The sequence below is a fragment of the Homarus americanus genome, unplaced genomic scaffold (assembly GCF_018991925.1).
Source record: "Homarus americanus isolate GMGI-L3 unplaced genomic scaffold, GMGI_Hamer_2.0 scaffold26351, whole genome shotgun sequence".
Lineage (NCBI taxonomy): Eukaryota > Metazoa > Arthropoda > Malacostraca > Decapoda > Nephropidae > Homarus > Homarus americanus.
Genome location: NW_024724368.1, coordinates 5264579 through 5292349, shown reverse-complemented (window position 1 = coordinate 5292349; position 27771 = coordinate 5264579). Strand labels below are relative to the sequence as shown.

Below are 27771 nucleotides of genomic sequence, written 5' to 3'. Positions count from 1 at the left end.
TTCTCCTCAGTCATGCAGGTTTTAAAGTGCTCTGGAATTTATTCTGAAAAAAAAAACGACTATTGCAACTGATTACACCGAACAAAGGGTGAAAGCTGATATACAAGAAATGATTATTCGAAATCTAAGGTCTTATAGTTCATAACTCCGAATCTATGATTTCAGCTCGGGTAACAATGAATCCAGGATCATGGAATCAGTAAGATCATGGTTCCAAAATGAACACTCCTGTCATAACAATGCACTGAGGGTCTTAAGTATAACATGTGACGTCAGCAAACAGACCATCCTGAAATCGAAATCTTGCAGCAATTACTCTGAATCAGAGGTATCGTAGAAGGCAAGGTCGAAGGAGAGGTCCAAGCTGTGCATGACGGAGGAGTACCAGTTTCACTTCCAGGCTTCAATGAAGTCTGGAGCTTCCACTGGCGTGATGTCAGTGGTGCCCATCTGTGGTTTACTTTTATCAGCGACATTACCGTTGACAAAGATGTTAGGCAGAACAGCGTTCTTCGAGCCGCCACGGGTCACTTGCACTACAGCCTTGGAGAGTGTAGACCCACGGCGGGACTCTAGAGCTTCAAGGCTGCTCAGCACCTTAACATGGCCTGTAGAGTCAACAAGAGAAAAAAACATGGTAAAAAAATTAGGTGTGTGACCCCACTGGTGTTATGTATACTAATAAAAATCGAATCTAGAACATATACACGTATGTATTCTTATTGGTGATATACTGAGCAAAGGAGAACAGTGATAATGAACTAGTGTTAACTTATCATGGAACTGTTTGTTAACTGATAGAGGAATTGTGTCCTAATTAATTTTGAAACTGTCTTAAATGATCTTGAAATTGTCTTAACTAATCCTGGAACTCTTTATACCTGGTTGTGAATTTGTCTTAACAGATCGTGGAGCTGTGTTTGAACAGATCGTGGAACTGCATATCAACTGATCATGGAACTGTGTCTTAATTGATCATAGAACTGTGATAATTTGTCATGACACTGTATTTAAATGACCACAAAACTGTGGACAAACTTAGTCTTACAGTGAAACTGTGATAACTTATCATGCTGTTAGATAATTGATCAAAATAACTGTTTGTTAATTGAGGATGAAAGCGTATGACACTTGATTGTGACATTATATGATATTTGAGATCCATTGGTCTAGGAGATGTAGAAAGAGAAATCAGATACCAGATGAACATTGATGTTATAGAGAAATCCTACTGTGAAAAAGATTTAGGAGTAATGATAAGTAGGAATCTTAAACCAAGTACACAATGTGTATTTGTTCGAAACAAGGCTAACAAAGTACATGGGTTCATACAAAGGAGTGTTAGTTACAAGACTAGCGAGGTTATCCTAGAGGCCCGTCCACTATCGAGCAGTGCCTGGCGGGTACGCGCTAAATGCCCGTTATCGGGCAAAATTGGTGGGCAAACCAGCGGAGTGCCCGTGCCCGTCGTTGAGCGAAATCATGGTCCACCTGCCTGGTGGTTTGCTGCCAGATATGGAGCGACGACTTTATTATTGGAACCTCACGTGACTGTCAAAAACAGCTGATCACTATGCCACCGCTGACCTCGGGGGTCGGGGTCCTCAAGTCGGTGAGGTATGAACAGAGATACTGACAGAACGTATGCTAGCACTTTACAAAACCTGAGTTAAGTCCTGCAAATGTGATACGTATATGTTCCCCGCTCGGTCCAGATGTCCAGTGTATAACCAAATAAGCTTATGCAATGTACATTATTGGCGTGACAATAAACTGGAGATTGTGTATGAATTATGTAATGAGGACATTCGTGTGTGTGTTCTTCGTTCCTGCCACTCGCCTCACTCTAGTCCCATAGCTTCCTGTCTTTGTATATCATAATTCTAACATTATTCAATGAATTTTTATGTACTACAAATCTCACCTGCAAGCAATCTTCCTTGAGTAGTTCATACATGGCTTGACAAGTTGCAGGTATTATGTGAGACAAACTTTGTTTTGATATCCTCGTTCTATACTGAAGTGACGTGTAGGTGCACCCAGTTGAAAGATAGACGAGCCTCTGCAGATATACTCTCCCTCATATTGGTATCCTGTTTTTTTATATATGGTTTCACTTTCGCTAGAAGTTTGTAAAAGGTGTTGGGGTCCATTCTCATGTAATTGGTGAAGTCTTGCTCATGTCCATCTTGCAGTTCACGTAAAATCGTGGCATGACTTCCTAATACTTTTCTTTGCACCATTCCCTTTTCTGCATTTGGTTCTTCTTTTTGCACATAGCAGCAATTATTACAGTACACAAAGCTATGCTCTTCGCTTTAACTGTCTGGCGATTATTCCAGCGACACACCAGGGTGATCGTACCGCACCCGCCACTGCCAACCACCTACTAGCTACCGGCGCCCGACTATGACTGCCGCCAACCACCCCTGTGTGTACAACAACACACAGGCTTTGCCTGGTAAATGGGCAAAGCCCGCCGGGCACTGCTCGATCGTGTGGACGGGGCTTAAAACTATATCTTGCGCATGTAAGGCCTCACTTGGCTTACGCAGTTCAGTTCTGGTCACCGTACTACAGAATGGATATAGAATCCCTAGAAACAATTCAGAGGAGAATGATAAGACTAATCCCGGGTATTAGGAACCTTGAGTACAGAGACAGGTTAAAGCATCTTAATTTGCACTCCCCCGAGAGACGTAGAGTGAGGGGCGATATGATAGAAGTGTATAAATGGAAGTCAGGGTTAAACAAAAGTGATATAACAAAGGTACTCAAACTATCCAACCAGGAGCGAACTCGTAACAATGGTTTTAAATTAGACAAATTTAGATTTAGGAGTGAGATAGGCAAACATTGGTTTGGAAATTGAGTAGTGTATGAGTGGAACAAGTTACCAAACATCATCATTAACTCGAATACGCTGGATAGCTTCAAACATAGGTTGGATGGATATATGAACGATAGGGGTTGGGTGTAAATGGGACTGCCCAGTATGGGCCAATAGGCCCGCTGCAGTTTCCTCCATTCTTATGTTCTTATGTTACTTGCTCTTGATAACCTAAACTCAGATTGTCACTTCTTGTCTCTGAAGCCAGACACAAGCATATGTGTCTTGTTGACGGAGATATCAAGATCAAACTGCTGTGGCTTCCCTCTCACATAGGCATTAGTGAACATGATAGAGTTGATGCAGGTAGGTATCAAACAGGGAGGTAATACCGGTTGGGAAGATATTGGAAGCATAATGTGTTGTCTAATGGTAGACCCTGCTGCTATATGGCATCACGAAAATTGTGACCAAGTCCCAGGTTGCTGATCTGACTTTCTGCCTCATTTACACACAATTGCAGGGTCTCAATTGTTTCTCTTTCTATTGACAACACAACAAACATATAATGTTTCTCACTATTGATCTTTTTTTTTCTTCAAATTTGTATTTCTTTATTATTATTATTATTTTTATTATTATTATTATCATCATCATCACTGTTGTTGTTGTTATTATTAGTATTGTTGTTACTTTTACGTTTTCGACCCCCGGGCCCCGGTGTGGGTCATTGACCTGTGCCCGGGTGGACTGATCCTTGTATATAAAAAAAAAAAAAATCGCATTTAACAATGACAATGTTGAGTACAATCTGGAACTGTCAAACAGAACCTTAAAAACTGTAAACAGAAAAGAGCTTGCTGATGAATTTGAAGCCAGTAGACAAGTGCAAATAAGCACTAGCCAATCCATTGTTTACCATGAAATGTATCAAATAAAACTTGTATATGGAGCAAGTAATAAGATCACTAGATTACAAAATTCTGTAACTGCTAAAGTTAGGATATAAGTACCTCTGGCAGTATGTCCCTCAGGCAGATGTGAACAAAACTAAATGTGAAGGGTGTGGCCAGAAAATGGCCACACACTCCAACACTATGTATTAGACTGTGAAAAAATAGAACCTTATAGAGATAGAGTCAAACACATGTGCCTGCAATGGCACAGCACTTTATCTCTGAGAACAAGATAGCTGATATACTAAGGCTGTATCCACACTTCGCATCTAGTACCTAATCAAAATTCTATGTACCGACTTATACAAACAATGTACAGGAAATACTCAGTAACATTCATTGTCATAACATCGAAATCACTGGGGTCTGATAAACACCCTCTGTTGCCTGTACTCTGTAATCCCTTTTGCGCTACAGTTCACAGGATGAATATGGGGGTGCACAATAAACTAACTGCTGTCTGTGGCAAAATTCAAATTCTACATAATCCTGTGATAACTTTACACCACTTGTGAGAATATAATACCAAGTGACCTGAAACACAGTACATCTTAAAATAAATTTTTTCACCATACCCATTAACATAGTTGCTGAGTAAGGGAGTGGTGGCAGCAAATCATCTATTGTTTGATAATTAAAAGAATATAACCTCCGATTAAGTTTTTATGAGATTAACTAAATATAAACAAATAATAAAAACCCAACACTCATCAACAGACATAGGAAAGATATGTATTGTCACATACACGGGTTGTCACCCTGGGGAGGGATGTCACTGTAGTCATAACCATGGTGGTGAAAGCCCAGCACTGACACCGCCCTCGACACCCCGACGTTGCGCCGACGGATGGCGTGTTCGGCGAAGTCGGCGCCTACTAGCTCCTCCCACTCTGACATGCGGATGTTTACAATGAACCTGTTGATGATCTGTGCCAGAGGAAGAATTGTTCTTTATTATGACAATGAAAGGCAAGAGCACAAGTATTCTTTTTTAAATAATTTTAAAATCATTGTGATAGTAGCATATTTTTCTCAAACATCTCCCATTTCTGTCCATATATTTAAAAGTTTGAGTTGAAATTTTACCAACTCAATTCTTATAATATTTTATTTGCTCACTGCTGCCTTAAACTGTTTTCTGGAATTAATAACTCGATAAATATTTCCTTGTTGTGTCATATTGCACTCTGCCATCACATATGTCATCTACATACTCCACTTACCTTTCTCTTATTTCTTCTGTTTGTAAAGGGATTTATTTTTTTACTTTTTATAATCCTAACTTTTTACATACAGGTACATATTTTCTATTTTTTGTTCATTTCCCTACAGATATTTTGCTTGTTGTCATTTTCTTATTTCCTAGCATTAATTTATTTGCGGTGTTCTTTGGAATTTTACTTTTAACCATTTTCTTTTCATATCAATTTCTTTTGAAGTTAATTTGTGATAAAATCAGATTTACCCTATCAGTTTTCCCCATTTTCTAATATTTCTTTAAGTTCATTCGATGACTTTTTTTAATGTTTAATGGGTTCCAATTTCCCATTCTATTCCCTTTTCTGTTTTCAGCGTCTGTAGATCCCATTCAATTTAAATATTTCTTTCTTAACTACCAAAGTCTTAGCCTCACTAAATTCATTATATGGACACGGTCTGAGCAATAGTCTGCCCCTGAGTAGATCTTCTTGGGGGTTATTGATTTTATTATTTTTTTAATTGAAATGAAATATTTTTCAGTGATGACACTATCGTTTTAATTACCTTGGGGTCGAAATCGTAAATAAAGATGCCTCAGGTAATGGAGAAAACATGAAGTTGCAGAAATCAACTTGCATGTTTCGTAAAATCAGCTATTGGCCAACTCAAGTGATCTTACTACTGGTGCTTCTTTCCCAGTCTTTACCTTTACAAACATTCATTGAACTTCACAACTTCTTTTGTTTTCTTTAACCCTTCATATAAATTTTCTGCCTTATCCTTACTATTATTTATTGGTACTACATGTCAGGCCAGTGGGTTTTGTGTCAAAGTTGATTAGCAGGACTATTTGACACAGCCTAATATCCCTACAAACAACTAACCTGATTCTTTCTAGAAAAATGATAACCACCTTAATGTGACATTTTTATCCGCAAATGCGGTCTGATCCTGTATCACTTCCCTAATCTCAAAATGTCTCACTTCAACGTTCCCTGCAAATATTTACATACTTCTCATAACGTCCCTACATTAAATATTTCTAATTGATTTTATATCCACTCATCCTTAACCTGATTGAATTGTTGTTTATAATTATGGCATTGTTTTTTACAGGAGGTACTGTACATACTCGCTAGTTTTCCGTAGCAAACTGCCAGCAAGCACAGGAAGCAATGTTATCCAACATGATTTTTTTTCCTTCTAGAATAAGAATTTAAATTCAATGAGGCAAGACACCCAATGTTTTTCCATCAACAGAGGGATATCGGGAAAGAAGAAACATAGGGATAAAATATGGAAAATAGAGGTCGCTCATAACTCACTTCGGGTAAAATGGACTTATCAAATGAGGGACAGGTAATGTGGTTCTTTATTCTAATGGTGAAGGGTTAAATGCAGATTCATAGTTTTGGTTTGAACCAGAGTGAGTGGTTTGTAATCGGAGGGTGGTGGATTTGAACAGAATAATAACACAGATCCAAAGGAAAGTGTCCTTTCCGTCTAAAGATAATGTAAACCGCCGGTCCCAGAGTAAAATCACCAGCAATGGGGTAATGTAAAATTGATATCCAGTATTACTTAATGTTTTTGGTATAATTACATGCCCATTAATTTTTGACAAGAAATAATATGGATATGAAATATCCCAAGGAAAAAGCAAACAAGAAAAAAATACATCACTCAGCTCAGCCTGTCTGTTTTAATTGATTCATGGCCAATATATGAGTGGCATCCAAGGTTCGTCCTAACAGTATAGAAACACATGATGTACAAAGCAGTAATCTGAACATGTGTGTGTGAGAGCGGGATACAGTTCAGCACAGATATTCGTGGTCCACCTAAGGTGGAGGGCATGGGGCTCGGCCTACCCTTATTGGACTGCGAAACAGTGTCTAGACGCCCAGGATTAACGTGCAAACTAGTATCTGTGTTGGGGGTTGTCTAGACAGTGACTCACAGTCCAGTAAGGGTGGGACGCCGGGACGGGGTCCATACTCTCCATCTTGGGTGGACCACAAAATTCTGTGTGCAATTGTACTGTACATCATATTGTTGACGAAACTTTTTTTCGTCAGTACAGTACACCATCACCTTCTTTCAGGGTAAATCAGGAAAAGTCAGGGAATTTCAAGGCAGGTTAGGGAAAATTGTGTTTTGAAAAGGTCAGGGAAAAGTCAGGGAATTTCATATAACTTGAAAAAAAATATGTTCAGTTTGGTCTGCATATTATGGGAAAACGGCTGGCTGTCGTTTTTGCTGATATTATTGGTGTGAAACTGAATATTGTATAGTAAACTGGGAGTTCTTTACGATGACGATTACCCAATCACATGGGGTTTTATCATCAATGAAGATTTAGTTGAAACTCACATTTTGAAATAAACTGTAGTAGCGCAAAGAATTATCTGTGGTAGAGTTTCGATCATTTTAGTTGAAGAAAAGAAAGGTGATATGTCAAAAGTGACGGTCACTAAAGAAATATTGAGATATTGCAGCAGGGCCACTGTCGATTTAAATATTAAACCTACTGAAGTGTGAAAAAAATACCAGCAAGACAATTAGCGTTGGAACTGAAAAATCTAGGTTAAAAATATAGACGCAGAAAAAACATTGAAATATTGAAAAGTTAATTAAGGAGGCTGATGATTTAGCACAAAAAGCAGAAAAAAAACAAGGAGTACATCTGTACTTGTTAACTGAGTGCAATGCATCATGTAAAAAGTCTTTAAAAATTAAAGGGTTTTTGGAAGATACTTTTCAAAAATGGTTAGTTGAAAACATTGTAAAATTTGAAGATCAGTTGAATACATTGTAAAACTTGAACATCAGTTGAAACAAACCTGAATGCTTATTGTGCAGTTGCATCTCACTGAATTCCCATAGTCTATCATGTGTCTTTGCCAGTTAAAGTACTGTTGGTTACGTTTAAAGACAAAATCTGCTTCTTCATTAATGTATTTTCTTTGGATTTTTTTCTTCAGGCTACAATGTTTATTTGAGTCTTTACACTCATTGGGCTGGGCTGAAGAATTTAGTTTTATTCAGATTTGGTAATTTTCTTTGTTACAGGGCAGTGGTCACATTTCATGATAAAGTTGGTAGATGAATTATATGTTAGCGTTGGTTAGTAGTGTTCCATCTGGGTTAACTCTTTGGTTAGAAACTGAAAATTTTATTCTTGACCAAGGTCAAAACATCCTCCGTGTGTGACCACCATTTCCCGCCCCAAATTCTTACTAAACATAAACTCAAACTTATTTTGTCTTCTTTAAATAGTCAGGGAATTTGTAACAATTCAGTTAGGGAAAGTCACGGAATTTATTTTTGAATTTCTGTGATAACCTTGTGAGAAAATTGGTACTTATATACAGAAAGATTACTTGTGTACGAACTAGCGACCCTTGCGAAAGGAGGTGAGTACTTTAAAATGTAAGAAGACAGAGAGTCCACTTGTATCATAAGGCGTCAATGGCTTATACTTACGTAGAGGATGACAAAGGTGGCGCTCATGGACCACACGATGATACACAGGCAGGCGAGCGTCTGAACACCCAGCAGGTAGAACCCTCCTCCTAGGACAAAACATTGTTATTGCCAGTGTTACAACACCCACCCAGTAGAACCTTCTTCCTAGGACAAAACAATATCACAGCTAGTGGTATAAAAACCAATATAAAGAACCTTATTCATAAAAAAAAAAAATGCTTGTGTTGTTGAAATCTCTAGCAAGTAAAATCTCACCCTTGGACAAATGTTATTAAGGCACGTTTTAAGAAATTCACAGGTCCACTCCTCTTTTTGGAATAAAAGCTTTTAATATGAGTGTTAAAAGACCTAGCGATTGTTTTGTTACTAGAACTAGCAAATGGAACCCATCTCCTATGGTAAAATCATAGTGCTAGTGTTATAACAGACAAGCTGAAGAACCTACTCCTATCAAAACAGACAACAGGCAGAACACTCATAGGATATAAAATTAATGGACTCAAACTTACTGTAGCCAGGCTCTCACCTGCTAAGAAAGTATCTCTGTATCATTTTCGCCACTTATCAGCTAACTAGCCGTTCGAGCGGTTGGTTTATCCAGTGTTGGTACAGCAGGAAACCGGGAACCGGGACACCTGTGATGCTTGGTAGGGTCACATTGGATAACACCCTTCTCACGTTTGTCCGAGCCGAGGCTCGAACCGTTGACATATTGGTGAGAGTTATGCACTTTACAGCCTTATGTTTGTTATGTCAAATGAGCTATAGCGGAAACTCGTTGAAAACCTTGTGTAAAGGCCTGACCTTTGGGATATAAATCCCTTGCCAGCCTAATGAGGATCTTATAAAATAGAAAGTCAAGAACCATGGGGTTCCAAGGGGTAACAAACTACCGTTAGAGATTGACATCTCTTTACTACGAAAATAATCACAATAATTTAACTCTGACACCAATCGGCACAAATATTAAATAAACAGCACTGGAGTCAAACAATTACAGTACTTAAAACATTTTTAAACAACCATTGCAACAAAAACAGGTATTTCCTACGGCTGCAGATGAATCTTCCTCCTAACCAGCATAGTGGAATGTTCTGGTAACGCATGATCAGCTCTCGGGGGGGGAAAGTCCAAGGCAACTTCCTCACTTGGCGCCGGCATTGGTGGGCGATGTCTTGTCACACAGGAGAGACGCCAGGGCACGGACGGTGGATAGGGCGTTGAGGAAGTTACAATCACGTGGCAGCCGCGGCAGTAGCTGGAGTAGGCGACCGGAGTTGACAGTCGAATAATGAAGGACCGGGGAATCAGCCCACAAGCCCAGGAACCTCAGATGAGTACACAACCAGAGTAGGAATCAAACCGCTGGGTGAAGTAACAGCTGTGGTGAAGGATGGATCGTGTCTGGCATGTGATGAGGCAGAGAGACCTCACCTCCGTCTCCCCAGTGGGGCCGTGAACAAGCAAACGAGCGGCGGACAACCTACCCGCTCGTTGCAGCCCTTACACCTTGATCCAGTGTATTCCTGTCCCAGCAGCCTTTATTCCTGCCCATTATATGATTTCCATTAAATCATAATGTTTTATGCCTAGTGTTTAATTCTTACATTCTTGAAAGAACCTGCCTGATAATTTCTATGAAAAGAAATGACATTTTCCAATACCCATTATTACCGTTTTCTAGCAAGTAACACCCAAGTAAAACATTTAGGACTTACCCCTAAGGAGACCTGACTTCCCTTTGGTCATACTGAGCAGTGAATCCTTCTTTACTAATAGTCCGATAGCAATCATGGCCCACATCCCACACAAACCTGCAACATAATATATTATAGTGTACGACCCGTAACACGATATATTATTACTCATCTTTCACATAATCCTGCAACATATTATGAGCAACATCCCATACACTCATGTAACATAATACAACATAGTCCACATTCATGCAACATAAAATATAATTGTCCACATTACATACATCCCAAACAATGATACAAATGATATTCTGACTTATTTCTAACACAATTCTGCAATACATTTTTATAGACCATATCTAACACAATCCTGCGGCACAATGTATCATGGCCCACATCTCACACTGCAACACATTATAATGGGCCATATCCCATACAGTTATATATCATAAACTATCTAGGACCCCATAAAAAAAAAAATACAAATTATCGTGGTTTACTTCCCATAATTTTCTGTAACACATTTTATTATGGCTTATTAAATCCCACAACAAAAACAATAAAGACCCGACACAATTCTGCAACATAAACTATTAAAAACCACTGGCCGCACACTGCTCATATCCAAGACATAATTAACATCCCACAAAATCCTACAGCTTTAACTATCCTGTTATATATTCTTCACAATTTTTCAACATTAAATCTTAGTTCCCACATCTCACATAATCCTGCATCATAAATTTCAAGGTATCAGAATATGTGGATTAATGCTCACCAATGGATATGTTGTACAGGTGCCTCAGACATTTCCTTTATCCCTTGTGGTGATGTTTACGTAATTTTTTTTTTTTATTGGGCGCCCCCCTACATCCTTGTGTAAGGTGAAGCGCAGAAGCATTTACAGCGCCCAGCAGGGATGCATGCTAAGTTCATGCTTGCCTTTATGTCTCATGAGTTAAGGGCGTAGAAGCCTGAAGAGTCAAGGGCGTAGAAGCCTGAAGAGTCAATGGTTTATGTCATCAAGTTATTGGAAGTTCCAATAACTTGCCCTGAATACAAATTGGCAACTTTCGATTTACAACAGGTATTTGTACATGGCGCAGTGAGTATGTACATGGTACAATAACTGATATATTTGTTTTATTATTTGTTTGTTAATATAATTTCTGTAATTAAATCTACTTCATGAATTTCAAAATACCCCATAGTAATGAGGTGATGAATTTGGTGGGATCTGTTCCTTGGACCTATAATACGAAGAGAAGTTGAATTTGTGCATTGTTACAACCTAAGAGGCCAAGGTCGTAACAATTTGGCGACCTTGCCAGGATAGATCCCTTTATCACTCATTAACTATTGGGAATATTTATATATAGATATTCTTTATTGATTAATCATGGCTACTTTTGACATTGAAGAGTTTGTTGAGAATCCATCCATGAAAATGTTGAAAGACTGTGTTCTATGAAAGGATGATTGGATGAGACTTGCTGATACATATGAAATTGAGTATCAACATAGTCAAAGGAAGCCTGCGATTCAAAATGCAGTTCTATCTGAAATTGTGAATGAAGAGATGCTACCGAAGGGGGCACTGACTTTGCGTGCATTTGACCCCAGGGAAGCTGTAGAGATAAGAAAGCTAGAAATGGAGCATGAGTTGACTTTGAAGGAAAGAGAAGAAATGGAAAGAAAGCGTGAAAGGCAGCATGAATTAGCGTTAGCACAGGCTAGCAGTAGAAGACGAGACTTATAGGCATTGTCTTTAGAATCTGAGACAAAATTGTTTGATGTGACAAAACATTTGAGACTTATGCCTGCCTTTGACGAGGAGGATCCAGAAGCGTTTTTCATGCAGTTTGAGAAAATTGCAAAGTCTTCTCAGTGGCCTAAAGAGTCGTGGATTGTTATGATTCAAAGTGAGCTCACTGGGTCAGCTATTTCAGCATTTCTGTCTTTGTCAAGTGAAGTTTGTCGTAGTTATGAGTTAGTGAAAGAAGAAATTCTTAAGGCATATGAACTCATTCCTGAAACATATAGAGTGAAATTTAGGACTATCAGAGAGACTGATGTACAGTCATATATAGAATTTGTTTATTCATTGAGTAAAATGTGTGGAAGGTGGATAAAGTCTAGCTAGGTAGAAACTTTTGAGGAACTTGTTCAGTTTGTGATTTTATAACATTTCAAAAGAGCCACTCCGAGAGATATACAATTGTACTTGGGAGAGAGAGATATTAGTAATGTTCATAAAGCTGCTGCATTAGCTGATACCTATACCCTTACTAACAAAATGTATCCTGTTAAATTTCAAAATCATTCAGGTGGAAAGGGTTTTGTAACCAAGGAAAAGGGTGGTAGGCAGGATGGTAGTGCTGCTTCTTCTAGTAGAGTAAATTTTCGTGGAAACTCAGGTGAGCTTTCCAAGACATATGCCAAGACTAAAGCATTTGTCTGTTTTTACTGTAAGAAACCAGGTCATGTGATTGCGAATTGCCCTAAATTGAAAGCAAAGAAGGAAGACCCAGTTCTTTCATTCGGACCTCTGGAGAAGTTTGACAAAACTTTAGTGAGTAATCGCCCAACGGAGGATTCTTTTGAACCTTTCATGTTTGATGGTTCAGTTGCAGTTGAAGAATCAGGTGATCAGTACCCTGCAAAGATTTTGCGTGGCACAGGTGCTTTTCACAGTATTCTGAAGAAAGATCTGTTCCCTGTGTGGAAGATTCCTATACCTGTACTGGAGGGCATTTGGTGCTTAAGAGTGTCGGTGGAGTGATCACTGTTCCTTTGTGTAGGGTGTTTTTGAGAACACAACTTGTGACTGGTTGGGTGACTATTGGTGTTCAAGATTCTCTTCCTGTGACAGGGATTACTTTTTTGCTGGGTAATGATATTGCAGGAGCCAGCGTGGTGCCAGATCTTGTTGTATCTTCGACTCCTACAGAGGAGAATAATACTGGTTTATTTGAAGAAGAATACCCAGATTTATTTCCTTTATGTGCAGTCACAAGGAGCCAGACTCTTTGGAATAAGGTACAGACCGTTCCTTCAGTTGACCGTGAGCTTTGTATTGCTGATAGTAGTGCACTTGGCAATGATGTAAATGATTTAGGTATTGAGAATCTGTTTGGCAGTCAGGAGGATTCATTTGATAGTGACATTGGTGGGAGAGATGCGAGTGAAGCTAAAGATTCAGTTAACATTCATTCCCCCAAATCTGAAGCTGATCTCTCTTCTAGTGACAACATTACCATCCAGAAAGTACCTGTCACTAGGGAAAAACTGATAGATGGTCAGCAGAGTGACTCCGAATTAGCTGAACTGTGTAGGAAGGCTGTGGATATGGAAGAAGCGGCTCGTTTTCCTGTTTGTTACTACATGGATTCAGAGTTACTTATTGAGGAAATTCAGGTCTGTATCTGATCCTGCTGATGAGTGGAATGTTGTGCATCAGGTTGTGATTCCCAGATGTTACAAGGGAGAAGTCTTGATATAAGCACACGACTTTTTGGGGGGACATTTAGGAGTTAGGAAAACATACAAAAAGATTTTGTTGCATTTTTACTGGCCTGGAATGAAAGGTGATGTTGCCAGACACTGTAGAACTTACCATGAATGTCAGATGGCTGGTAAACCGAATCCGGTCATAAAACCTGCTCCCCTAAAACCCATTCCTGTGGTAGATGAGCCATTCAGCAGGGTTATAATTGATTGTGTAGGTCCTCTCCCAAAAAGTCAAAGCAAAGAGTGGGGTAAAGGCTCTGACTAACTTCTTCACTAAATATGGCATCCCTAGAGTAGTACAGTCGGATTAGGGTACTAACTTCACTTCTTTCCTTTTCCAGCAGGTGATGAATGAATTGAGTATTAAGCAATACTTAGCTTCTGCATACCACCCTCAAACCCAAGGTGCCCAAGAGAGGTTCCACCAGACTTTAAATCTATGCTTAGAAAATACTGTATGGAGTCTGATAAGGATTGGAATGGAGTGCCACCTATGATGTTTGCCATAAGAGAGACTACCCCAAATTACCTAGGATTCAGTCCCTTTGAAATGATTTTTGGTCATGTTGTAAGAGGTCCTATGACTGTGTTGAAGAAAAGTTGGATAAGTAATCAGATAACTGTCCCTTTGTCAGTGTATGTAGAGAAGTTTAAAGAGAAACTGAAGAGAGTAGGTGAGATTGCTCGTGAAAATCTGTCAGAATTACAGGAGAAAATGAAAAAGAAAACGATATGATGAGCATTGTCATGTTATGCCCTTCGGCCTCAAAGGAGTACCAGCAACATTTCAGCGAGCGATGCATATAGTGACATCAGGCCTGCATGCCGGGAGTGTACGCCTATCTAGATGATCTGGTCGTCGTTGGTGAGACATGAGTACAACACATTGGCCAACTCCGTGAACTCTTCAATCGTCTAGCAAAGTTCAACTTCACCGTAAACCTTTCCAAGAGAGAATTCGGACATGCCACCTTAATCTTCCTTGGTCATGTCATTGGACAAGGGAAAATTGCTCCAATTGATGCCAAGGTTGCCGATAATCTCAGTCTACCCGCACCTCACAATCGAAAGGCTCTCAGAAGATTTCTCGGGATGGCTGGATTCTACAGGAGGTTTTGTCAAAACTTTGCCAGGGTGGTCAGTCCCCTAACAGATTTGGTCAGCCCCAATAGAAAGTTTGTGTGGACTGATGAATGCCAGACAGCATTCGAAAAGGTTCGTGGACTGATGAATGCCAGATAGCATTCGAAAAGGTTCGTGGACTGATGAATGCCAGACAGCATTCGAAAAGGTTCGTGGGTTGTTGGCGATGGCTCCGTACTGTACTGCAACTCCCAGACTTTAAGAAACAGTTTGTGATACAATCGGATGCGTGTGACACAGGAGTTGGTGCTGTGTTAAAGCAAAAAAGAAAATATGGAATATTGCATCCGATCTGTTATTTCTCGGTCAAACTGAAAAAGCATCAACGTGGATATGCCACAATATAAAAAGAAGCATTGGTCCTTTTGTTAGCTCTGGAAAAGTTTGAAGTGTATGTAGGTGGATCACCTTACCCAGTGATAGTTTATACAGATCATAATCCACTTCAGTTTTTTTCATAAAATGAGAAATGAGAATCAATGACAGTTACAGTGGTCATTAGCTCTTCAACCCTATAATATTGAAATCAACCACATAAAGGGCTGTGATAATATTATTGCCGACACTCTATCTCATGTTGAGTAAAAGTTTATTCAGAGCTTCTTAAACATTAACGTTCAGCCACGAGATCAAACACTCCTGCATAATTGTAAAACATATCACGCCATGCAAACTTCAGATCCATTGCTTACTTCAGGTGTTCGTGTAATAATTGCCTCGACAGGCGCAGGGGAGTCTTTGGCACAGCAGCAATTAGTTTTGGAGTCACTCTCTGAAACTCCAACTAGTAGCTCAGAGGACATTTCTGATGAAAGCCGCCAGAACTGGACTCTAACGCCTGCTGTGTTAACTGGTGTACAACGATTACATAGCCAGGAACTAATTAGAGTCACAGTACATTTGCCAAATGTGAGTGAAGGAACAGATGTTGTGTGTCTGAGTGAAAGTTCACGAGTGAAAGGTTTGTCACTTGAGTCTACCTTAAGCACCGTTAGAATAGGTAGTCTCACAGTTGTCCTCGTTCTCAATAGAACTGTGGGACCCATAACCTCAAGAAAGGGATGCTGTTTAGGTAATTTCCTTGTTTTTGACAAAGCAGTTGTCGAAGAGCCATTAGAATTACCAATAGGTAGTGTAACTCAGAGTAAATCGAACGAAAAATCACATATTGTAAATAAAGTAGCGTATATATATATATATATATATATATATATATATATATATATATATATATATATATATATATATATATATATATATATATATATATATATATATTTCTTTGTGATATCACACACTTCCAACATGAGAGGACATATCTATAAGCTCACCGAGTTATCATGCAGAACGAATATAAGGGAATACTTTTTTCAACAGAGGGTGGTAGAACTTAGGAATGGTCTACCAACCCATGCTGTGGAATCAAGAACAGTACTGACAAAAATATAAAGAACAATGGAGGGATCCTACACAGGCCACTCTGGCCTCCCTAACTCGGCTTATCCACCTCTAGTGGGTGCCCAATAGGTAAATAAGGTAGTTAAGGTAAACGTTTACTAGACGCAGGGCATATCCGGCATAATCTTGCAACATTTCATGCCGTGGCCCACACCACACAGTAATCTCCAACAATCACTATCAATCCTGATATTTCAGACAATCTTGCCTTGCCCACTTCCTAAATAAGCTTGCGATATCATGTGGTCCTGCTTTATCCCTCACCTTACACAAATCCGTAATATTAACTACCATGACCTACATTTCATTACATTTCATACAATCCTGGAACAGTATCAACCGTCACATATCTCACATATCAAAGACCACCTGTGTATGAGGTTTATGTATAAGTTTATTGATTAAACTAACCAGAAACTGGTGCAAAATGGACCCCGACTAACCAACAAATTAATGCTTATTTTATAAATGTCATGATGAGAAAAGACAAATGATATTGCCATTCCACCTACCCCAGAGCACGTATCTCATGACATATTTTCCCAAAATTCAAAATTTGCGTTCAATGTATAATTTTAGTCTCAATGTGATATGATTTTTTGGTTATAATTATAAAATATCAATTAAAGTTTAGTATAAACGTACCATGTACAGAGGTAGCACCTACGGGGTCGTCAATGTGAAGCTTGTCGAAGAGTGGCATCGCCATCACAGAGATTAAGCCCCCGATGATGCCTATGAAGAGAGCCTCCCAGGTGGTGAAGAGCGCACACCCAGCTGGTGAGGGAAAGATGGTGAAAAGATCATCCAGCTGGTGAAAGAGACGATGAGAACAATCAGCTGGTAAAGGAGAAATGGCGAGAATAACAACCATCTGGCAAAAGAGGAGTGGCGAAAAGAAAAACTAGCTGGTGAAGAATGGGTTTCTAGAAGAGCTTCTAGCTGGTAAAGAAGAGGATGTAAGTGGAACATCCAGCTGGGGAAGGAAAGGTGGTGAAACGAAAAGACTGCTGGAGGGAGGAATGTGGTGCGAAGAACAAGTTGACGAAGGACACTTGGTGAGTGGAATATCCAACTTGTGAACGAAATATGAAAATAGAGGTACACATCGGTAGGTGGTGAAGCAAATGTAGTGAGAGCGACTCCATGAAAGTGAAGGAAAAGGAGTGAAACATTCATCTGGTGAACATGAAGACACAGCTGGAGTACGTAAGCTAGCGAAGGAGAGTTCAAACGAAGAACAAGCAGTTGGTGAAAGATACGTCGTTAGATGAGTCCCCAGTTAGTTAAGGAGAGGTTGTAAATGGGACATCCAACTGGTAAAGGAGATCTGGTGAAAGGAACAATAAGCTAGTGAAGGAAAGCTGGTGGGGGGGAACAATAAGCTGATGAAGGAGAGCTGGTGAGAGGAACAATAAGCTGTTAAAAGAGAGCTGGTGAGAGGAACAATAAGCTGGTGAAGGAGAACTGGTGAGAGGAACAATAAGCTGTTAAAAGAGCTGGTGAGAGGAACAATAAGCTGGTGAAGGAGAGCTGGTGAGAGGAACAATAAGCTGTTAAAAGAGAGCTGGTGAGAGGAACAATAAGCTGGTGAAGGAGAGCTGGCGAGAGGAACAATAAGCTGTTAAAAGAGCTGGTGAGAGGAACAATAAGCTGACGAAGGAGAGCTGGTGCGAGGAACAATAAGCTGTTAAAAGAGCTGGTGAGAGGAACAATAAGCTGGTGAAGGAGAGCTGGTGAGAGGAACAATAAGCTGTTAAAAGAGAGCTGGTGAGAGGAACAATAAGCTGAAGAAGAGCTGGTGAGCGGAACAATAAGCTGAAGAAGAGCTGGTGAGCGGAACAATAAGCTGGTGAGAGGAACAATAAGCTGATGAAGGAGAGCTGGTGAGAACAATAAACAGGTGAAGAAGAGCTGGAGAGAGGAACAATAAGCTGTTGAAGGAGAGCTGGTGAGAGGAACAATAATCTGTTGAAGGAGAGCTGGTGAGAGGAACAATAAGCTGTTGAAGGAGAGCTGGTGAGAGGAACAATAAGCTGTTGAAGGAGAGCTGGTGAGAGGAACAATAAGCTGATGAAGGAACATTAAGCTGACGAAAGAGAGCTGGTGAGAGGAACAATAAGCTGATGAAGGAGAGCTGGTGAGAGGAACAATAAGCTGGTGCAGGAGAGCTGGTGAGAGGAATAAGAAGTTTAGCCCACTATCGTAGGAATAAGTGCACAAGATGAGGATCCACTAAGCCAATCTAGGCCCTATTACACCGGTAGGTCAACCTAAAACCCAATACCTCAATCCAGAATCTCGCATACTCAACGTAGGACCCACCTGTGATGCTGACCAGCGCCCCAAGTACACTATTGACCACGTCGGCGACCTCCAGTCTGCGGTTCTTGTACCAGGAGAGACTCATCCCTGCCAGCCCGCCGCCAATACTTGACTGTAGGGTGGCGACGGCTGTACGTGCCGCATACTTCCATCTGTCGCCAGTGATGCCGAAGGTACTGAGGAAAGTCAATATTATAATGAGAAAGGAGAGGAAAGGGTGAGAATAAACATTTATAAATAAGAAATAGTCAGGAAAATAATGAAGGATGCCGAGGAGGAACATATGAAAAAAGAAGGAGCGTGTGTCAATATTATGTGTCTGTTATAATATTACAGATAGCATTTTTTATTACACTAAAGCTGGCAATACCTTGTTTTTGTAATGGATTTTTTATTTGTTTGTTATGAAAAGTCAGGTTATATTATGTTCTATTGACAAACTTTCTATATGTGCTTGTTATAGATATGGACATTACATGTCTTTAAGGATGTGTCGGATACTATTATGTTTGTTATGATAGAAAGATATAATTTAATTTCATGAGGAGAAAAGTAACATTTCACGCTTAATGTAATGAGATAAGGTTAGAGTTAGGGAGGACAAACTGTGTAAATCCACGTTATACAGTAAATATATACCTAACACGGGCGAAGGCGGGCAATTTTACTAGTTTACAATAAAGTGACGGGCAAGACTGTTTGTTGTGAGGGGATAGATATTTATGTGCTTTTGTTACTAAAGGACAGGCAATGTTCGTCTGTTGTTAAGGGGCAGGTACGAATGTTATCTTGTTGCTAAGAAATAGGTACAAATGTTTGTTTGTTACTAAAAGACAGGAAATAATGTTCGTTCGTTACTAAGAGACAAGTAATAATGTTTGTTTGTTACTAAGAGACAAGTAATAATGTTCGTTTATTACTAAGAGACAAGCAATAATGTTTGTTTATTACTAAGAGACAAGTAATAATGTTCGTTTATAACAAAGAGACAAGTAATAATGTTTGTAAATTACTAAGAGACAAGTAATAAGGTTTGTTTGTTACTAAGAGACCAGAATAATGTTTGTTTGTTTCTAAGAAACAGGTAATAATGTTTGTTTGTTTCTAAGAAACAGGTAATAATGTTTGTTTGTTACTAAGAGACAGGAAATATAGTTAGTTTGTTATTAAGGGAGATGTAATTATATTCTTTTGTTGTAAAAGGAAAAGCATTACTGGTAAGAAAATAAAACAGACGAAAGGGATTTTATTAAATAAATGTGATGGTACAAAACAAATTCAAATTATGCGGTGAAAATAAAGAACAAAGTTAAAGATTGTTTTCCTTGTAATCTGCTAAAATAAAAAATAAATATTATGTTTGCGAAAAGATCAGTTAAGTTACCATAATCACCGTTCAATAGTGATAATGGAATGCAATCTGGTGAGAACGTACACTTGACCCACACTAAATGGTTCCCTTACCTGCCACAGTTAAAGCCGAGCCAGCCCCACCACAACATGAACATGCCAAGGATGGCGTTGGTTGGGGAACCCATGGGCAGGGCTCCTTCACCGTCATCGTACCGTCCAATCCTTGGACCCACCATCGCCGACGCTACTAATGCTGAAACCCCATAAGTAACAATTATACTTTTACCCGGCAATTTTTCTTTCTTCGTTGTTATAAGATAACATCTTATTTTAAAATAAGCTATATTACAAAAATGTCACAACCCAAAATTTCAGCTAAACTCTACTAGAAGTAGATGTCACGTCTTAGAAACTTCTAGTCAACAGTTTAAGGTTTACTTAAAACTTCCATGGAATACCTGGGAGAAATATATATGTAAGATGTTAAATGATGTTAAATAGAAAAACCTCTCGTGAACAAATTGCAGTGTGTTTCCAGAGAATTTAAGTATCAGATAAGTAATAAGTATTTGATGCATCAACAGTTTTGAGATATATAGAAAGAGATACAGATATATATATATATATATATATATATATATATATATATATATATATATATATATATATATATATATATATATATATATATATATATATATATATATATATATATATATATATATATATTTATTCAGAAATTTCAGTGTAATTTCAAACGCCGCCCATTGGCGATGCTGAGTTCAAGGTCGTCTGAGGGCCGCGCTCCCCGCATGTAGCAAGAGATTGTGGAACTAGGCCTATACGATATTAAATGTAATTTACCGAGTTAATAGGGACGCGAATCATGAAATTAAATATCAGTTATTAAATTGAAAATAATTATAGATCGTTTCCCAGTCTGAAAATGTTGCGTACGTCTGGTAAATAAGTCACTCCCGGAAAGCACCAGGGAGCAAGGTGGCCGGGGAGCTGTGAGAGAGGTCAAGGACCACCTCTGTGCTGTACCCAGGAGAGACGGATTGCGTGACCTGGTCAGTGGCGGCTCGTGCATAGGGCTGCAGAGCTGCAGTCCCCCCAGACACTCACTGCCAGGCGTATGATTCCTTTAGAGAGACAGCTGAATAATACACTACCAACAAATATATCATTTTATATGTTATTTAATTATTTTCAATACGTTGCTAAGTGAATTTTCATTAAAATCAGACCAAAATTTAAGTTACTTTCATAGTTGCTGTCAATGCTGTACGATTCATGTCTGTTATTAATTGGCGCCGCCGCCACACCACTTCTGGAGACAATGAGCTGCACTTGAAGCAGCTCAGTCTCGTACAACGTGTTTACATTGCGTGTGGACGGTGTGGTTAAATCGTGCAAAGGAGGTCTGTGACGTAATTTTGCTGCAGTGCAGAGAGAGATTCAGCTTTACTAATCATTTGGAAGCAAGCAAGTTACTTTTAGTGAATAATTTTCCAGTGTATGCCAAAAATTTCCCTAGTAATGAACTTGAACAAGCAGTTGCAGCATATCCCATGCTTGAAAAAGACAAATTGAGAACTGAACTTACTGTACTGTACACAAGAGAAGATTTGTGTAAATCAGAAAGTCTCATGGACTTGTTGGAGATGATGAATGACAATAATCTACAGTCAACATTTTCAGACACTGTCAAGTTGCTGAAAATTTTAATAACAACTCCAATGACAACGGCAGAAGCAGAAAGGTGCTTTTCAACTTTGAAGAGAATTAAAACTTTTTTGCGCAGTACCATGGTGAATGACAGACTGTGCTTTAGCAGTGATATCCATTGAAAATAAAATGATAACAGAAATAAAGGATTTTAATGAAATAGTAATAAACAATTTTGCTACATCGAAGAGCAGACGCGCGGACTTTATTTTCAATTGATACTGGTCCATCACCACCAACACTACTACCATGCCCTGGGAATTCGTGGACATCAACTACAACTCATACCTGAGGTAGGTCAAATTTGTGTATCCTACTGTTGTGTGAGGCTTGCAGTCCCTCCATTTTATTTTTCACCAGCCGCCACTGCTCTATACTCAAGGTTCCTAATGCCCGGGATTAGTCTTGTCATTCTCCTCTGAATTCTTTCCAAGGATATCTTGATAAAATCACACGTTTTCATTGTGGATCTACATGAAATATATATATATATATATATATATATATATATATATGCAAGTAAATCACTGTAGGTGCGCGTGATCTAGGTATATGCTGATAACCACAAGGAAAGAAGAAAACACGAAGTTCCCAAGCGCTTTCGTGTAATTCACATCTTCAGGGGTGAGTACTCACCCCTGAGGGAATGGGACAACTGGCCGACGCCATCTGGCCGCAGCCCAACTGGCCGCGGGAAACTCGCCGCGGCCGACTGGCCGCCGCGGACTGGGGGTAAACTGCAAACGCCTATTTTTGCGCTCTCAAAGGTTAGGTTAGGTTAGGTTAGGTTAGGTGCTGCTCGGGCTTTTCTAGCTTGGAAACGGGAAGTTTGCCTTTCCCGGACCCTTTGCAGCCGCTGGGCCATGCCGCATTAAATTAGTTGCCGTGATTGCTGTGGTATCTGGTTTGTGGGGCGATGATGTCGGTTGGAGTCCGTTTGTGTGTCCCTTCTTGCTGTCCGGGGTCGATAAAAACAGGAGAACCTCTGTCCCGAGAGGTACTAGGCTTAACCCTATTATATACCTCTGCCTTGGGATTAGGAGGTTAACTGTGACGTTCGGTGGCTGGGCAGTTACACAACGGCTGAGATCCTGTTCATCCACATGAGTTGGTCTTAGAGGATTAACTTGAAGTATCCTCTGTAGAACTGAGAGGTACGGATGGGCAAATGCCTCTCGCCTTTTCCAGGGTCTCCCACTCCACCGGTTGAATGGATAGTCCCGTGGACTCTGCTTGAAGGGCTAGGTTATCTATACAAAGTCTCTTAAGTCTGCTGGTGGAGTGCAGTCGTGGAGAAATTGTTGCAACCTGTAAAGCCACTGTGTCATCTGCAGCGTTACTGCCTGGGCAGAGAGGAGAGCTGAGGCCGTGAGGCGGCAGCAATAGTTATCTCCTACTTCGGAAACTTAGCAAGCCAGGGGATATTTTCAGGCTAAACTTTGAGAGTACAGCCTATCTACAAACGACCCCAGCAACTCTGGCAGCCGCTGGTGTAGCTCCCGAACCACATTGGTTAGCATCGCTAAGGAGTTTTCTGTCTGCTGTTTCTGCACTGAAACCTGCTGTTGTGGTGCAGTAGTAGGAGTCTGGTGACTATATTCTACAAGCCGTCGTCAATGGTCAAATCCTCCCAGGAGACGGACTGCTGGTTGTCGTGCTCTGGAATGTATTGCTAGCATGACTGGGATCCCGACGACATGAGAGTTTCCTTGACGCCGAGCCCCCCTAACGTGTGCAATGCCGAGGCGTGCTTCCAATTCCGGGTTCTTCTACTGTAGCTTCGTATTAACCTTCTTCATGAATTATATCTGTGTCTAATTCTACCTCTGCCAGTCCACGCCTGTTATTTCCTAATACATAACAAATAGTATGAACATATATTAGTGCATTATATAATTGTGGTCTTACAAAGGACCCAGCTCAAGGTGAAATTCCCCAAATTTCTCAAAAAAATTTAAGGTTACTAGACCACAGGCAAGCTGATGCAGGGTCCACACTTGCCTGAAGCTCCTCCACACAGATGAACGCCACACGAGCCCGCGATATCCACTACGCCTAACTTAAAGAGGAAGCCGTGGGACCCCCAGATCCAGCCAGCAGGTATACAATACACAAGAGTATTCACCCCTGAGAAGATCACATAGGCCACAAAGTTGAACCTGTGGACAGTGAACACAATGCTTCAACATCGGGGTTACATTATTGTTATACAGAGAATTGAAAACAGTGTCATCCAAGTTCATATTCCAAGTGGGCATAATCACAGCAACTACAGTATGTCTTATTGTCTTATGATAATTATTGTTGTCCCTTCAAGAGATCTTCCTGTACAGTATCTATGAATGTGTGCTACGTGAGAATGTTGAAACATATCTCTATGATTCAGTTTCAACCCTCTCTAAATTCACTCCTACCTCTCAGCTATAGCCCCTGACACGATGGTTGTGGCGGTGGTGGCAAAAGAAAGTTGAAAGAAGAAAGTTGTGTAGATGGCACCCATGTTCTCCTCGTCTGGGTTGATGGCAAAGTCGCCCCACCCACAGAAGGGGTTGGTCCACTCCGACTTACCAAAGGAGAGAGCGTAGCCAAAGAGCCAGTATGTGAATCCACCCAGCAACACATCCACAACGTTCTTCACCATGATGTTAGTTTCGTTCTTCATCGACACGCAGCCGGATTCCAGCAGCCCGAAACCTATTCACAAGAAAAAAAAATGAGGAAATGTTTATATCAGACTACGTACTGTTCTTAACTAATTCATCAAGTTTTCAAGGAACAGAAACCCGTAATCATAAAAATAAAATACTAGAAGATTCTATTGAATACATTGTAATGTGACGGTTAGATGATACAGTAGTGGAGGAAAGTGAATGAGCAAAATAAAGGTTGTGTTCATTACAAGATACTGTAATACTCAACTGCATACTGCCCTTATATAACTAAGCTTAAAGTCAACCAGTAACTAGACTTCCAGTCCTAACAAAAAAAGACCTCAGGCAAATTTCTTCCTTCTTGTCCCTGGGACTGACCTGACTGCATGGTGAAGATGATGAAGGTGGCAGTGAGAATCCAGGCGGCGTCGTTGCCGAATTCGTCATCTTCGGATTGGACGCCGCCGCCCCGGGAAGTGATGGTAACATTAACTGTGGCGTTGTGTGTGCCGTTGACACTGAAAGACTCCGTCAGGTTGACCGGGAAGATTTCCAGTATGCTGTTTACCTCTGTAACTACAGCACCCAAGTCCACAGGGGCCACGTCACTGTCGTAAAAAATCTAAAGTTAAGTCAAGATACACAGCACAAGTCAGATGAACATATTATTATATGAGGTAATAGTTGAGTACCACACTCTAAACTTGTCCCATGATAAAGATTTGGGTGAAAACGTCAGTAGTTGTCAGTGCAGGAGTTAATTTTCCTATGGCTTCAATAAATAATTTGTTGTTAAACTGTTATGAAGATATATAATGAAGGAGGGTGTTCAGTGACCAGTGCCTCTTATAATAATGAATTACTGTAAATATACAATTTCACTATGAAATTCATCTTTGTTTGTAGGTACTGAATTTTACTTATCTTTTTCTTATTTACCCACTAGCGGTGGCTATGCTGAGGAAAGGGGGCCAGTGATCTGTATAAGTTCCCTCCATTGTTCTTGATAATTTTGTCAAGGGCTATTTTGAAGCCCAGTACTGTTCGTGATTCTAGAGCTTAGTCTGATAGACCATTCAATAGGCCAGTAATAAGATCTGCCATCCGCTCGAGTTGGCTCCGCGACATCCACCCTGCTTTGGGTGCCTGGGGATATCTGGGACTGTCGCACGGATGACATAGTTTTTTTAATGGAGAGGGCGCCTCCTCCCCATCTCAGAGATATTCGTCGTAAGCGCCTCTCCCAGTACCGGGGGGTCTTTTTGGTAGAGAAAGGAGGGGTGAAAGAAGATTAGAGGTGGGGGGAGGAAGTTATGGTTCGGAAATTGAAGAAATTTAGGAGGAGGTAGGAGAGGGCGGGCTGGCCGCCGAAGCTTAGCTAATAGTGTGTTAGGGTTGTGTCATGTTATGGGTTAGTTATTGTCCGTCGGTACAGGCACTAGACATTCTACCCTATCCCAAAAATGGGTGTTTTGAGGGCCTTATTTCATATTCCGCCGACCCTACCAGCGGATGCTAGTTTAGGGAGGTTGTCTATTGCCTGGCCGTATACATCGGGGGTGGTAATGGACCTTTTGAGATTTGGTAACTTTTTGGGAACCATGTATGGTTTTTGTTATCTGGTGAGAGTCTTTGAAGGAGTTCTTGCTCTGATCGTTCTATCTTTTGCCAGACTCTGCTGGCCAGGGTGTGCAGCTGCTGATTGATGGGTTTTATTCTCAGGTCTCTCTGTATCTCGGCTGTGGTTCTGGTGAAGGGATATCTTTCACCTGTGACTAATCTTAGAGCTTCATTTTGGACCACCTGTAATTTTAATATATATATATATATATATATATATATATATATATATATATATATATATATATATATATATATATATATATATATATATATATATATGTGTGTGTGTGTGTATATATATATATATTTTTTTTTTTTGGTATTAGCCCAAACACAGGTCACTGACCCACATCGGGGCATGGGGGGCGAAAATGTAATAATAATAATAATAATAATAATAATAATAATAATAATAATAATAATAATAATAATAATAATAATAATAATATATTAATAATAATAATAATTCATAGTAAATAAAATTATAATATAAAATACAAAATTGAAAATAAAATAAAATGAAAATTATAATAATAATAATAACAAAGAACCATAAAGAAATACAAAAATGAAAAGCAGATCAAAAGTGAGAAACATTATATGTATGTTGTGTTGTCAATAGTAAGAGAAACAAGTGAGACCCTGCAATTGTGTGTAAATGAAGCAGAAAGTCAGATGAGCAACCTGGGACTTGGTCAATATTTTCGTGTTGCCATCTGGCAGCAGGGTCTACCATTAGACAACACATTAGGCTTCCAATATCTTCCCAGGCGGTAGCACCTCCCTCTTTGGTACCTGCCTACTACCTACTACCTGCTCATAGTATGAAGAGGTACTGCTGGGTAAGTTAATTTCGGTATGATAAATGATGTCACCAGGCGGAGTTTTATTTTCTCAGTAAGCGCGTTAAAGTGGTATAGCTTTTATAGCTCTCTTCTTGCCTTTTCCTTCCTGGTGTGGACATGATGGGAGTAACCTGTCGTTGATATATGCAGATCCAGAAGGGTGCCTCTGCTTTTGTATTCTATCTGGGCATTACTGGTTACTAATGGATGGGCTTTCTTTCTGCATAAGGGTATCACTGAATTTTGGGAGACTGGTTTGGGTTTTCCATTGTTTTTCGTAATTATTTACAATTTCTAATTCCCGCCTGGTGTTGTCTTACAGTCTTTCTTTGGTGCTGGGGGAGGGAGTGGGTAGTGTGAGAGGGGACGTCCTCTCCTTTGTGGAGGAAGCCGTCCTTCTACGCAATTTATGAGTTTTATCTATTCGCGTTTAAAATTTAAATGGTTTTTATGAAGGTTTCATGCTATTTATGGCTTTTACCTTGCATTATTTAATTTTAAGATTCTAAACTTTTATTTAAATTCGATGACATGACCTGAGCTTTTGCCTCGCCAGGGACGTAATTACCACAATCAATCAATCATTTTAATAATAATAATAATAACAAATGACTATGGACACCATCAATATTAATCTACTGTTGTCAAATATAATTCACCAACTTTAGCGATGATCTGTAACCAGTGTTCAATGCATATGTTTATCCTACGAAGGTATTCCCCTATTTCACGATGTCATAATTGTCACATGCCACCCCTTTTTTACTACTTCTTTTGCAGTGACACAAACACCGCCTAGATGACAAACTACAGGCTAAAGCATTCCCAGGCAAACCGTACTGCTATGAAACGTCAGAGTCAACTGGGCAGAGATAAAAATATCCAGGCCGGAGTTGTACTGTAGAATTAAAACATGTACTGTACTCACCTTACGTTAAGCTTGAGGACGTTCTCCGTCAT

The 27771-nt window shown here is 39.8% G+C and overlaps 1 protein-coding gene across 1 annotated transcript; it reads right to left on the bottom strand.

Annotated features, from left to right (window-relative positions):
- Window positions 1-30: 30 nt before the first annotated feature.
- On the bottom strand, window positions 31-27771 carry LOC121864277 (putative ammonium transporter 3). The gene is made up of 11 exons (XM_042363364.1): window positions 27740-27771; window positions 24722-24951; window positions 24107-24386; window positions 23694-23851; window positions 20073-20214; window positions 18609-18784; window positions 16929-17060; window positions 10194-10289; window positions 8473-8561; window positions 4533-4713; window positions 31-608 (listed from the first exon to the last, which is right to left on the bottom strand). The coding sequence occupies exons 1-11, from the start codon at window positions 27769-27771 to the stop codon at window positions 391-393; spliced, it is 1734 nt and encodes a 577-aa protein (XP_042219298.1). The 3' UTR covers window positions 31-390.